At 43.2% G+C, this 13,943-nt stretch overlaps 1 protein-coding gene across 1 annotated transcript in view; it reads left to right on the forward strand.

Annotated features, from left to right (window-relative positions):
• PPM1H (protein phosphatase, Mg2+/Mn2+ dependent 1H) overlaps nt 1-13,943 on the forward strand; it is a 105,040-nt gene that overhangs the window by 46,085 nt on the left and 45,012 nt on the right. Inside the window, exons 3-4 of the mRNA XM_088530366.1 lie at nt 1,823-2,167; nt 8,813-8,925. Coding sequence (XP_088386492.1) covers nt 1,823-2,167; nt 8,813-8,925 — 458 coding nt within the window. The remainder of the gene's footprint in view (nt 1-1,822; nt 2,168-8,812; nt 8,926-13,943) is intronic.

A 13,943-nucleotide genomic window follows, 5' to 3' on the forward strand; every position in this document is an offset into this window, starting at 1 on the left:
AGTAGTGCTTTTGGAAGCACATCTAGTAAATAGTAAATATATAGTAATCTAAATCTATAGTAATCTAGTAAATCTAGTAAATATATACTGATTCATCAGCTGTGGGTTTTGTCTCACTTTGGCAGTGGTGTTAGTTATCAGTTGAGGAGCAGAGGCCGTGGCCATCTCAAGCTCTGTGAGAGAAGGCAGCAGGATGTGCGTGTTGCAGCTCTGGACTCTCCTTTTTCTGAAAGCAGCTCTCCTCCTACTTTTCTGATCTCCTTATTTCTTGCAACTCTTCAAATCCACCTCCAGTGCATGGGATTCTCGCTGCTTATCTTGAGTTTTGTCCCTTCCACTCCTGGGCACTACGTGGTAGAATTCAGGTGGTGCATGGCCTCTAAGGTGTTGTGTTAAGTGAGCAGTTCTTGAGAGAATGAAGCTCATCTGTATCATAGCTGTGGAGGAGTTGCTATGATGTCTGTCATCCTAAATTAAGACCACAGTCAGCTTAACACAGTCATCTTAACATTAAAAAATATAATCTTTAAGTTCTTTGACTGCAGTGAGATGTAGCTTATGCTTTCACAATATGAGCTGTTTTGGCTTTTTTCCTGTCCCTTGCAAAACATTCGTTTCTAAGTCTATATGAATCCCCCACATCTGACTTACTAACACTTATTTCAGCATAGTTGAGAGAAGATGAAGGATCAAGAAAACATAGAGGGGGAAAAAGAGACTGCATATTTTCTAGGTGAATTTTCTAAGAGTTGAGGTGATCCAAGTTACAGCTTCATAGTGGTTTTCCAGCAGATCAGAGTTTATGCAGCCTGGGGTTTGGTCTGCTTCCATGCTTGGATTAATGGGCTCTATTTCAGCAGTGGTCAAGTGCAAAATACCAACAAAAAAGAAAAAAAAAAAAAAAAGTTTCTCTCCAGTTTGGAGTGAGAATGGAACATTATTACCTATTACAAGGAAACTGTAGAGCAAAAAAGTATTTGAAAGTCTTACCTTCTATTGATAAATGCATGTTGCTGGATAAGTATTTAAAATTATCACATATACCTTGTTTTTAATAATGAAATCTAGGAAAAAAATCACTCTTTTTAGATACATATTCTGCCTATATGAGAGCAGCTGTGTAGAGTAGCGTGCTGGGACCTGAGCTAAGGGGCAAGCTCTAAAAGCATGTCTTTGTGCTGGGAGCTATACCAAAGCACTTGCCTGGCTCTTCTGAGTGCAGGGTGTATAACTAGTACTGTGTAGCAAACTTTTTTTTTTTTTTTTTTTTCTGAAAGATTGAGAGGAACTGTGATGAATGTGTAGGCTTTTCTGGGTTGAGTGCATCTGAATCCACTTGTGTCCGCCATACCAGATCCCTCTGTCCCATTCTGGTACCAGTCTTGGCACAAGTAGGGAGAGCCTGACACTGGCCCATGTGCCAGTGCAGAGAGGTCTTGCCTACAAGTCCCTTTGGTGGGGAACAGATCTTGTCATTACCAGCCATCTGGCTGAGGTTCTAGGTCTAATGCCAGTGGCTGAGGGTACCAGGTAGGGTCTTGTGTGGCCTTTTTGTCTTGGAATTAGGCTTGGTCAGGCTGTCATGTGACTGGAAGGTGAGAAAGAGGACAAGTTGAGCTTTTTGTTGGTGTTGCTTCTTCTTGATAAGAGCTATACTAACATTTTGGATCTTTCTCCCTTCCAGAAAGGTTCCTGCATGGGGAAGGTCAAGTCTCTCATATCTGCTGCTGCTGTGCTACTGGCAGCTCCATGACTTCACTACTGGTTGCATGATGGTGACCTTCTCTCTTCCTTTCCTTTTCACCCCCTCCCGTGTCGCCAGGACACAGACGGTATCAACTTATACTACTGGTCCCTGTTTGATGGACATGCTGGGTCAGGGGCAGCCGTCGTCGCTTCGAAACTGCTTCAGCACCACATCCTGGAGCAGCTGCAGGAGCTCGTGGACATCCTGAGGAACTCGGCCGTCCTGCCGCCGACCTGCCTGGGAGAGGAGCCCGAGCACGCGGCGGCCAACAGCAGGACGCTGACGCGGGCGGCCTCGCTGCGCGGCGGCGCGGGCGCCCCGGGCTCGCCCAGCACGCCTCCAACGCGCTTCTTCACCGAGAAGAAGATCCCCCACGAGTGCCTCGTCATCGGGGCCATAGAAAGCGCATTCAAGGAAATGGTAGGTATATTTTAGGGATGCTGGCTCCTTGTTGCATAACTTAATCGGCTGCATTGCTTAGAAAGGAAAAGAATGTTTATGGGGTTTTTCCATTTCCTCCTCCCCCTCGCCCCCCAAGTCGGGTAATTGCATCCCTACTCAGACGGTGTTTAAGAGCCTCAACAACTTGCCCTCTTATACTCCTGTGAGGCAGAGAACTGTTCTTCTTCCTCTGACAAAGCTGTGATATGCCTCAGTTCCCTGTGTATGACTCATGTGCCATCAAGCAGGGAAGAATTTCATCAGAAATCCCTGAGAGCACACCACTGCCCTGTTTATGGTTTACTTTGCTTTGCATTTACTTTGGTTTTTAGGAAAGCCTCTTTTTGAGCAGGAGACTTTTGAACTAGTGAATATTTCTCAGAGGTTTTATTTGTTGCCTAATAATAGGTGCAGAGGCAGAATTTGGTCGTCGTTTTCCAGATCTACATGAATGTTTAGCATGTGCATCTAGGCTGCAGTGGTTGTTCTAATTCTAAATTCTTTCTCCCAAGAAAGTGCAGACAGGAAGATCTCCATCTGATCTGGGTATAGCAGTGGCCAACTTTTAGGTGTCTAGGTACAAGGAGCAAATGCACAGCCAAATGTGTGGCATATGAGAAGACTTATAAGAGTTGGACACACTGCAACTAGTAGGTTAAGCCTCTGTTAGCAAAAAATGCAGATAGGGAAATGTGAAAATCTGTCTGTGTGCCCCTTTTCAGAAAGGGAGACTAACTTGTTCCCTTCTTCGGTGAGGAAGCAGGGAAGATGATGATACTGCCTGTGCACGTTCCCTAAGGGGTGCAGAGCACCCTTGAGAGGAAATTGGTGCCCCTCTGCCTCCGTTGGAGAAGTTTTAAGGCCAAAAGAGCACTTTTACTGCGAGGTCTGTCAGGTGTGTGACATGACTGTCTCTTCCTTATGTTGAAACTGGCTCCACATACAGGAAAGATTTGAGTTTCATGGAGCTGGAAAGGGAAAAGGAGAGCTAAAGCACTGTTTCTGAGTGCTCTGCCTAGCCCTTATTCTGAGGGCAGCCATGGACAACTGTCTTCCCACACTGCCTTCCTGAGCACGTCCACAGGAGCAGAGCTTTCATTGCTCTGCTTTGCCCCCACCTCTTTGGTGTGCTTGATCAGGGTGGCTGTGTTTGCCCTAGTTATCCCGCGTATTATTCAAGACTGAGGATGGGATGCTCATGCCAGACTGCTGTAGGACTGGACCCATCACAGTTCATTGCAGTGTTGAGAAATCCATAATGCAACAGGAATTTAGGCAGCCTGTACAGCTCATTACAGATGTGCTGTCTGGGTATTCCACGTGCAGGTCTTAGTAATCTACCCTTTTATCCAAGATGATGTTCTGGGAGTATCTGATTATGCTCTCTGTGCCTATCAAGTACCTTAATTCCCACTTTTTCTTTTCTTTTATTTCTTTTTATGAGGACTGAATTTCATCTTCTGCCTTTGTTACAGTAGAGACCCAAAGTGGTTACCACAATGCAATACAGTCCTGACATTACCTTTTACTTTAAAAGCATGTCTTATAAAATAAGAGGTCTAAATTAAGGAAAGCAATGGACTAATTATATTGATTTAAATCTCCGGGTGATGTCTTCTGTTTGCAGTTGGTTTAGGCAAAATAATGCTTTTCTCTTGTTTCAATGTCTGTGTGAGAGAGCAGTTCACAAGATCAGCACTCTCGTGTTTCGTCTGTGCCTGTGACGACGTGGATGGCTGGAGAGAAGTAGGGAGCTTCCTCCTGCCTCTGACTTCCTCCTAGTTTATACTGCTTGAATGAGGGTTCTGAACTTCCTCACCATACGTTGTTGATTAGGCTCTGCTTTGTAGACCTTCCTGCGGGGTGTTGAGTGAATTCAGTGCAGTTGGGATTTGCATAATTTACAAGGGTTTCGTGCCAGCAAGCACCACCTGGCACCTGGGGAAAGCTCATGTTCCTGGACACATAGGTAGCTTCTGAGTGTTGCTTCCTGAAACACCCACCACTGCAAAGGAGTCTTTTTTCACCTGGTGGGAGTTTTTCTTTATTTTTTTAACCTAGCTTAACTTTTTTTTTTTTCTTTTTTTTTTTGTGTGTGTGTGTGTGCTGTATTCTGTGGCGTGTTCTTAGAGTAAACTGTCTGGGCATCAAAGTAGAATCCCTTGTCTGAATTTCACCTTGGGTGATTATATATGATGCATATCTTTTTAGTATCTGCCTTAAAGATTGAGGAGAGAAAACACCAGTGCCACACTGAACCCTGACTGATTATTAAAACCTGCCTCAGAACTAGGCTTAATGCTTTATTGGAAAGGTATAGTTGTGTAATCCATTGCATCATGCTTTCTATTAATATGCTTTCAATGCAAATGAAACCTAGACAGGTGGATTTCCAAGATGCTTCAGATCAAAATGGCTTTCATCTTGAGAGCGCAATATATGTCTCTCTTTTTTCTGAAGAAAAAAAAATCTCTGATTATGTAGTCAATTGAATTAAGTGAAAGGTTGCAACAGTGGCGCAAGAACTTTGGGGACCTTTTTATTTTCACAGATGCAAAACAGATGTAAGAGTGAATTTTGACTCTAGGGCTCCAGACATATGAAATGACTTCTAATTTTTGGCTAATGGATACCCAGTACGCTGTGTGTAGATAGTAAAGCTTCTGTCTGTCAGAGCCACATTCAAATTCTAGAGGAAAGGCCCCAGCTCTCAGGATTAGGGCAACTGAAAAGCAGCTATGTTAGTTGTTACAGTAATGTGCAAACTTGTTATAATGATGACATGCTGATTTAATCGCTTAGCTAGCCCCTGTCTTCTGAATGTCTTACCGTCAGGTAAGGATAGCCCTGGCTCTCCGTCACAGCACGTTTGCTGCTTTCTCCTCTCACGCTTGCACAGCGCCGGTGCTGCCCGTGGGCACACACTGGCCCTGCGGAGGCCCCGTCACTCATCCAGCAGCTCCGTGCCGTGTCCTCCCCGCTGATGGACGATGGCGAGAGGAGCTGGAGCCCCACGAGGAGCACTGCGGCCTCGCGGAGGAGCGTTGCCGGCCTGTCCGCGCAGCGCGGCCTGCGGCAGCCTCTCCACCGCGTGTCCACGAGGTGGCACGAGCAAGCCGTGGCCATGGGTACCAGCCGCCTCCGACAATGGAAAATACTGCCTTGGTGCCGTCATCTTCCTCCTCCCTCACAAGACATTGCTAACCAGCGTGGTGAACCGGCGCGTTTGCTCTGGGCAGCACTCTGGTGGCACCAGGCTCCTCTCCAAGGCCGACTGACCTGGGAGACAGCCACATCCACGGGCTGCTCTGTGGTCTGTGGAGGGGTAACCCCTGCTCTCCCCAGACCACCCTCGAGATGTAACTAAAGATGCTATAAATTGGCCTCATGGGGCATCCTCTCCCTGCACTCCCTTAATTAGTGAGGCTTAGAGAGTGGATTTATAAAGTGTAAATGACCTTTAGGAGTGTAGGGCCTGTAACTGCTCTTTCCTTCACACATCTTAAAAAGAGGAGATGGAGCAGGGACCAAATTAGCTGCTTTCTCCACAATGAACGATAGCTCCAACAGAGATGCAGAAATCCTCTTTTAAGAGCAGTTGGCAGCTATAAAAGGTGTTGTCATCACTGTTAATGGCATGTTTTATTTCTTCGGCCTTGATACTCCAGCCAGCAATTTGTATCCATTTCCAGTGTGGTGAGTGAAGTTTTCCAGCTCCATCAGGGTCTGAGAAAGTGGCATGTGCCGCCTTTTCGGGCAGAAAGATGCATCGTTTGATTCTTTCCAGCACTTCTAGTGCAAGCATATTGCTGTGAGGGAGATTCAGAAATACAGGGCAAGGTCAGCTATTGCTGTTAAGAGTTGCATATACTACAGAAAAGAAGGAAAAAATAATACTCTGAAATCTTTCTGCAGCTAGAAGATTAGGAAAGCTTTGTATGTACTCAGACTTTTCTAGAATAAGGCCCTCCACAGTGACAGGTACCTCCTGGGTCTTCAGAGGCATTCGGGGTCTTCTGCCCTTTTTTGCGAAATGTGTTCTGCACCAGTTTCCCAGCACTGCTATCAGAAAGAATTTCCTTAAAAGCCGCTCCACATCAGAATGAATTAGTGGCAGGGTGACTTTCTATTTTATTTAGTTATTTATTTTTTCCTGTTTCCAATTTGTGATGTAGTAAAGCCTCCCCTGTGCCCCTATATTTTCTTAAAAAAAAATTAAACTGTGTAATACCAATTTAAAACAGGAACTGAATATTCTTTGGAAGTTCAGAGCAGTAAACCTTAATTCTAAATATCATTAGGTGTGTGGTTAGAGTTGGCTGAGCAACTCATTTTCAAGAGACTTGTTACTTTTTAAATGTAAGAGTCTAAAAGGAGGAAAAAAGAAAGAAAGAAAAAGAGAGGAGGAGGGAAAAAAAAAAAAAAGGATAAATGATCTTGGTGTGTTAGGACTCGAACTCTTGGAAGAACCCAATACACAGCCGTCTAGTTTCAGTTGAGGAAACTCTTGATAAATGAGCCCTTTAGGGATTATTCATCTTCTCTCCTCTAACAAATGATTCTGATTTTCAAAGAAATAAAACTTAATTTTGGCATTCCAGCACTTGCAGAGTACCTGTATGATAGAGCTGAAGCCAGGTAAGGAAACGTATTTTGTTTAAAAGTCTAAAAGGATGCTCTGAGCAGCAGAGATGGAGGTTCCTAGAATTCTTGGCAGAGCTTTGGAGAGTCACCATAGTATTTGTCAGTTCTAAATTATTTTAGTGGTTAGAAATATCTGCTTCCTTTAAACTGCAGCTTGATTTAAAGATATGTAGAAGCCGTGGGGAGGAAAATCAAACTTCCCTGTGGTAAGACTATATGAGGTGGCATTTTAGGACAGACCTGCATCTAGGAGCAAAGCTTCTCTGAGATGGGATTTTTTGGACTTTGGGGTGTCTTCCTCCTCGTCCTCACTGACCACCACCATGAAAAATATAAAATAAAAGATGATTTGTAAATGTGGGCACTGAGAGGCCGGGTGCAGCCCCCAGGCACATTGAGGGATGGCCGCAGGGGGGGCACAGTGCTGCCAGCCCCCTTTCCAGGCTGGATTCATGGAAAATGGGACAGAGCCTCGGCCACCCCGTGAGGAATCGCGTTGTTTGTGAGGGGAATGGTGTTATTTGTGAGGCGCCATCTCCTCCCGCCTCAGCCACCGCGCGTCCTCGCCGCTGCCCGAGAAACCCGCCCTTCCCCGAAACGTGCCGGGAACAAAGCGCCGTCCCCGGCCGCTTCCAGCCCTGCGGATTTTCACTCAAATTGCAGCTGTCACGGTTAGCATTTGTTGTGGCGCTTTTCCCCTCAGATAAATTTAGCTCGAAAATAAAACTCTCAACTCCGCAGCCCGAGGCACGGGCGATTTGAGCCGCTTGTTGCTCACCACAAAGTGGGATGCAGCGGAAATATAGCTCGGAATATATGTGTGTGTGCACACGCAAATGCATCTGCACTAAAAACACATCCAAATGGGCAAGATCTGCCTAAGGAGATCAGCCTGCGCCTGCCGGAGCCATGTTCAGTGCCGCTCCCTATGTGCAGTCCCAAATTGGGGTTAATTCCGGCCATTGGAGAGGAGGGTAATTTGTAGCATGTTGCGTTTTTGTCACAAGCTGAACAAAGAGGCAGCGGGATGAGTTCCTTGGCATACGATTCAATTTTTGCTGAAAACGTATCGCACGCTGCAAAGCTCATTTACATGTTTTTACATGATCTGTATGCTTTTCTGGGGCTATGTATACTCCTGGGCTTGACTGATTGTCAGTGATAGATGTGTCTTGTGTTTGGCGCTTCTATTAAGCAGCAAGAATTTCTTTTGTTTTTTTGTTTATTAATATTTCACTTGGAATCAGTTAAAAGTTGGGATCTGAGCACAAGAAAAACTGCTTGAGTAGGTATATACATCCCTGAATTTGTGCCTGTGCACGAACATAAATTAAATGTTTCTGTAGCCTTGTGAAAGCAGTGAGATGACACACAACCTGAAACCACGATTCACCTTGGAAACTCTGTGGCTGCTGAGTATGTATCAGTAAATGCTCTTCTAATGACCCTTTTCCTCTCTCCCCAGTTAAGCTCAGGGGAGGAAGGCACAAACTAAATTTCTTCTGAAAGACAGCCTTGTAGTAGGATTGCACACGCTCCGCAATCCTAGCCCTCTTTTTGGAGAGCAGGTTGTTACTCGCGCCACAGGCAGATCTCCATTAATTGTTTCCTGTCTATGTGAAGCCCTGTGCAGTTATATCACCAGGTACCTGTTGTCAAACTACATTTGTCTTTGCCTTTTCTGTACTTTTTTTCCCATTGCAAAATCTCGTGCAGCCCTCAGATTTGCCATTTATTCCTTGGTGCCTTGTATTTACAATCTTCTGTCTTGAATTTTCCCAGACAACTTCTTAGGATAAGTAATAGGTACTCTTTGACTTCCTGTTCATCTCTGAACACATGGCCATAGCTGTAAGATTAAAGAAAGTAAGTGGGGCTTGCAGTTTAGGAAAGAAGGTCCCTTTTTAGGGGAATCTTTATTTTCTAAAATGGTAATCACAAAGCTATCTTAATAATATTTTGTTTTTTTTTTTCTTCTAGGATTTACAAATAGAACGAGAGAGGACTGTGTATAATATTTCTGGTGGCTGCACAGCCCTTGTTGTGGTGTATTTATTGGGGAAGCTCTACGTGGCAAATGCTGGTGACAGCAGGTGAGTAGCTGTGTCTCCCTGACTCTCCCTTCGCCCCAAATCTACTGGGTTTGATTTCCTTAGGGACAGGCAGTGTCGTTGTGCTGTTGGAGCACCAGTTCTCACAGAACCAAGTTGTTACGGCAGTGAAAGCTTCTGCTGTCTGTTAGAGTGGTGAATGCTTTCAGAGAGGTTGACTCTTCCTTGTAGCAGTTTCTGAACAACGTTGTGTCTGTAGAGTAGTAGAAAATCACTAAATAGCCACACAGGGGATGTTGAATCATCCGTAGAGCACTGTGTGACAAGGTTGCTGTGTCTGAATCAAACTGGAAGAGCAAGTAGAGCTGAACTGATTCAATAGGAAGTCCTGTGGCCCCTGTCCACAGGCCTTGGAAGGGCTCGCTTAGCTCTCAAATTTTGATATAATTGAAGGCTAGTCATATGTAAGCAAGTAGCTGCCATTTCTGCAGGAGAAAAGGAGGGGAGGAAGGAGCACTATCACAGGTTAGGATTTTTCTGTGTCCTGTCTCTCAGATTTGTCTGTTTCTCAGAGCTGAATGTTGTAGTTCAGAAATGATCATGTGCTTTTTTTTATTTTTTAGTTAGTTAGAAGTTGGATGCTTGATCATACGTGAGAAGTTTCCTCTGACTTAGCTATGCCTGGAAACCTGCTAGGAAATTGCTCGCTTGCACTCAGAAAGAGGGAGTGACACTGTTCTTGCAAGCCTTGGACACGTACACGTACAGGCAGAGCGGTGCCAGAAAAACTGGCCTAGTGCAGTTCTCTGCATGACACAGGCTGCTATGCTCTGTTAGCAGCTGAATGATTTTAAGTCTGCAGAGATATTGAACCAGCCAGTCTTTAGCTGAAGGCTGCTGGAGAGCTATGCATTTAATTGCATCCAAGGCTTGTCACACACAAATCATGCTTGTATTGTGTATACCCATGTATTTACAGAGCTGAGGCTCGAGCAGTGTTTTATAGCTTCAGAACAAGGGTTTTGTTGGCCGTTTGTGCTTTAAAATGTATAGATGGTAAGACACGCATAAAGTTCCTGTTTTTTTCATGTCGGTAATTCTTACTTTTGTGTTGAATGTGGTGTGTATCTTACAAATGGTTTACCAAGTTCCCCTTGACAAGTGATGGTTTGAATCTCCTTTGTACATTGAATGTTGCAGTAGTCCTCACGCAGGATAGCTGCAAGCGTGGACCACCTCTCTCGTTGTCAGAGCCACGAGCTACATTCCATTTTAACTCTTACCATGTTTTGTCTGTGCTATTGTGATATTTAAGAAGCAGTTGAGTCTCTTCTACTGACTCAACTGTTGGCTAAAACTTGTTACTGTCCCTTAATAAAAGTAGCTTTCATCTGCGCTATGTAAAACTGGCTATGCAGAACACACTTCTGAGCAGCTCAGATCTCTTTCTTAAATGACTGCCTGCTTTCAGTTCTTATCCAGGATTCCTCCTTCTCTCCTGGAGAACAATCTCAGCTACACTGGGGCCTCCTGATATCCATGGGTAGAAAATCTCATCAATAGTGATCTTGAAGTAGACCCAGTGCCCTGCATAGTTCAAGCCACTGGGAATTCAGGAGGCTTTGAGTGATCTTTAAGCCCATCCAAACATCTCCTCAGAAGAAGAGTAGAAATGAGAAGGTAAACCACTGGCAAAGTTAGATCTTGTTTGAACTGTATTTAAAGCTTTTCTATGCATTCCTCAGATCCAACAGGTAGCAGGGTCTCCAAATCCAAGCTACCCTGGATTTTTTCTTTGCAGACAGGCTTCAAGGAAAACTTGTTTTTGATGAGGAGGGCTCTCTGCATTCCCAAACTTTCTGACTTTCAGATATACCCACTTCTAGAATTTTCTTAGCTCATTCATTCTATAAAACCTTTAAAGCCTATAATATAGGCTCTCTCCTGCCAAATGCCTACTTCCCATGCTTCAGAAAGGGAGAAAAACAATTGTTCTGACATATCCAAGTTGGTGCTTATCAATAAAAGGACATTTTAGCTCTGAGTTTGTCCACCCAATGCCAAGGTGCACAGTGTTTTAGTCATGTATTTTTAAAAGCCCAATCATGTAGCCAAGAAGTTCTTTCTCAGCTATTGGAAAAATATATTCATTTTTGTTGTCTCATGCCTTGTGTTGTCAACTTTGCCTTTTGTACAGGTACAAATGAGTGCAGTGAGAAATAAAATAAGGAAACTACTTATCAAAATGTTTGCTTGCTCTTGAAGAGGAGCATGTTTTTTTGGTGGTTTCCTACCCCTGAAAGAGGGGCTTGTGTTGCTTGATTTTATAATTAAATGCCAAAGCTCAGCTGAGCTTTAGTTTCTGAGTTCACATACTTGGTTGCAGTTCTTGTGTGTCCTCATTCTTTCTCTCTTCTCTACTCCCCCTACAAATAAATCAAGCTACTTTTCCCACAGACTGGAGTCTGGGAGAAGAGGTTTCATGCTGCAGTGATGGTAAATAATTGTTTAAGTATCAATGCAAACCTGATCTGTACTGATTCAGTTGCCCAAAAGAAGTTAAGTCTTTTAATTCCAGATAATTTCAAAACAGCCGAAGCTTATAAAGGTGCGTTTTAAACAGCTTCTGCTATCACAAGACCAAGGTGTATACAACAAACTGTTACTATCACAATGGGACTAAAGAAACAGCAAGTGTGAGACTTGAATAATAATGGGCCGTGCTGTGCCAGCTATACCTCAGACTTATGTCTGTGGTATTCAGTTTAACCACTAAAGCTTCTCAAATCTAATCATTTCATGCCACGTACCCTGGCACTGTTGTATAGCAGCTGTCCTTTTGTAGTTGATGTGTAATTACATCATGAAAAGACTTTAATTACCATATTACTAAATTACCAGCCAGCAGTCCTTTCAGGTTCAGCCCTAGCTCACTTCTCTATGGACTATTAGCCTTCTCCGCACTGAATACTTTTGGTTGGGGTAAAAAGGAGAAAAATTGTGCTAATTGTAGGTTTTGTTATGAACTATTACTGGGCTTGATGTTATGGCATCACTAATGTCAATGATATAATTAAACTTCTGCTAACAATGCAATCATAGTTCTATAACAATTAAATGGTAGCTCTATAACAATTAAATGGTAGCTGCATGTGATACCAGAATCCTGCTAAGAATGAGGTGATGTCTTCGGAGCCTGATAAAACAACTTCTGCTGGCTCATCTGGTTGTCCTTGGGCTCTACTATAAATATACCTACTTGTACAGTCAAAATTTATCTCCAAATATTGGCCAATATCTCTCTTCCTCTCTTTCCCTGTCTTCATCTCTCTTGATGGTTAAGATTGTTTAAAAAGGCTGTCTAGGTAGGGGCTAATCGCGCTGCCAACAGCTACCCCATACATAATCATTTTCTGGTGAGCATTGGTGTACTGTGCTTTGCTTACCAATTTGACATATTCACTATGGTAATTAGACCAGACTCTGAATAGCATTTTATTTTTTATTTTTTTAATAAGGAATACTATATCTTCCCTGCTCACTATTTTCAATGGTGTTTGATTTTTATGTTGTTAAAGTGAGTTTCACCTCTCTACTGCCATAACACTTAACATTAATCTCACCTTTTTTTAGCTTTGTGATCTTTCTTAGCACATGGTTTTACAAAGAGCGATGAAGCCACAGTAAACCAAGGACTTAGATGTTTTCAGTGATTACTGTCCAACTATTGTATACCCTCAGCAACATGACACCCAGTATCATTCCAATGACTTTATATTCCAATGACTTCATATTAACCTGACAGAAGAGCTCTGACTTTTATCATGGTTGTCCAAGGAGTCACTGCAGGGTCATAGAGTCGTAGAGGCAGCTGTGATGTGCTGTGCTACACTTGGAGGGGTTATGGAGCCATTTCAGTTAACTCTACCTTTAGGAATCATTGTATGAGATGGTAAACATCGTGAGTTTTTTGATTTTTCCATAGGTCCTGAAACAATCACTAAATCTGCAAATGGACTTTTCAGGCTCTTCTGATTTGTTAGCGGAAGATGGGACAAAATAAGCAGTCTGATATTTCAGAAACTTTCACAGACTTGGAGGATGACTGAACTTTTTAATTTGCTTCATCTGTTTGCCTTTTTTTATCTTTTTTTTTTTTTTTTGCTTTCTTGTTTCTCTTCTGCTTTTGTCTTGAGAGCACAATGATCCTCTGGTTGAACATGCATCCTCATCCCTAGAGAAGGTTTTCTCTTCTTTTTTGCTAATGTAGAATTAATGCTAAGGCATTTGGGATTGTGGGGTGGTAGCAGTTTGAGTGAATGCTTTTATGATCCTCCCATGCGGGTGCAAGACAAACAACTTCACTGGTGCTTCAGATGCCCACATGTGGGAGAGAGCGTTTATAACCCTGATTCTCACAGCACAATAAAATGGTGAATTGAAAATTGCATTCCACCTTATTTACTGTTTTGCTGCTTTTCCGTTTGCTTCTTGTGTTGAATCTTACTAAATCTCTGCTCTCTCTTCGTCTGTATCACTGTGTTTTTCAGCTGCTCGCCCTATTAATATTTTTCACTGTAGAGAGTTAAACTTGGGGGATTAATGAGCTTTTGCTGAATGAGAGAGATGGGGAAATAGCCATGTGTCTGCTGACTGAAGCCTGGCAGTGAGTTCAGATGGCATTTTTGAAAAGGCAGCGTTGAAGATTCTGATCTATTTGTGTCATTCATGGTATCTGACCCCTTCTCAAGGCAATTCAGAAGGATGAGTTTTGCCACATGATCTTACACTGTGTAAGGATGGGGATTAAGAAAATGTTCTGTTGTGGGGTTCCTTTGTTTTATTCTTTGGTTTATAGTATTTTTTTAAGAAACAATTTTCTTTTTTCCTTTACTGCTTATTTGCTAATCTGCACTGTGTATAATATGAGTAGTCTGCTGAAGCTCTTGCTTCCTTACATCTGCATCAACCACAGTAATTCTGTTTTGTACTTGGTGCTTAGAGGTCTCTGGAGGAAAGGCTAACTCGGTTACCAAGCTCTTCAGTCTGCAGCAGTAAGA

The sequence above is a fragment of the Tinamus guttatus genome, unplaced genomic scaffold (assembly GCF_059628265.1).
Source record: "Tinamus guttatus ecotype Peru unplaced genomic scaffold, ASM5962826v1 Tinamus_guttatus_pri_ptg000368l, whole genome shotgun sequence".
NCBI classification, from domain to species: Eukaryota; Metazoa; Chordata; class Aves; order Tinamiformes; family Tinamidae; genus Tinamus; species Tinamus guttatus.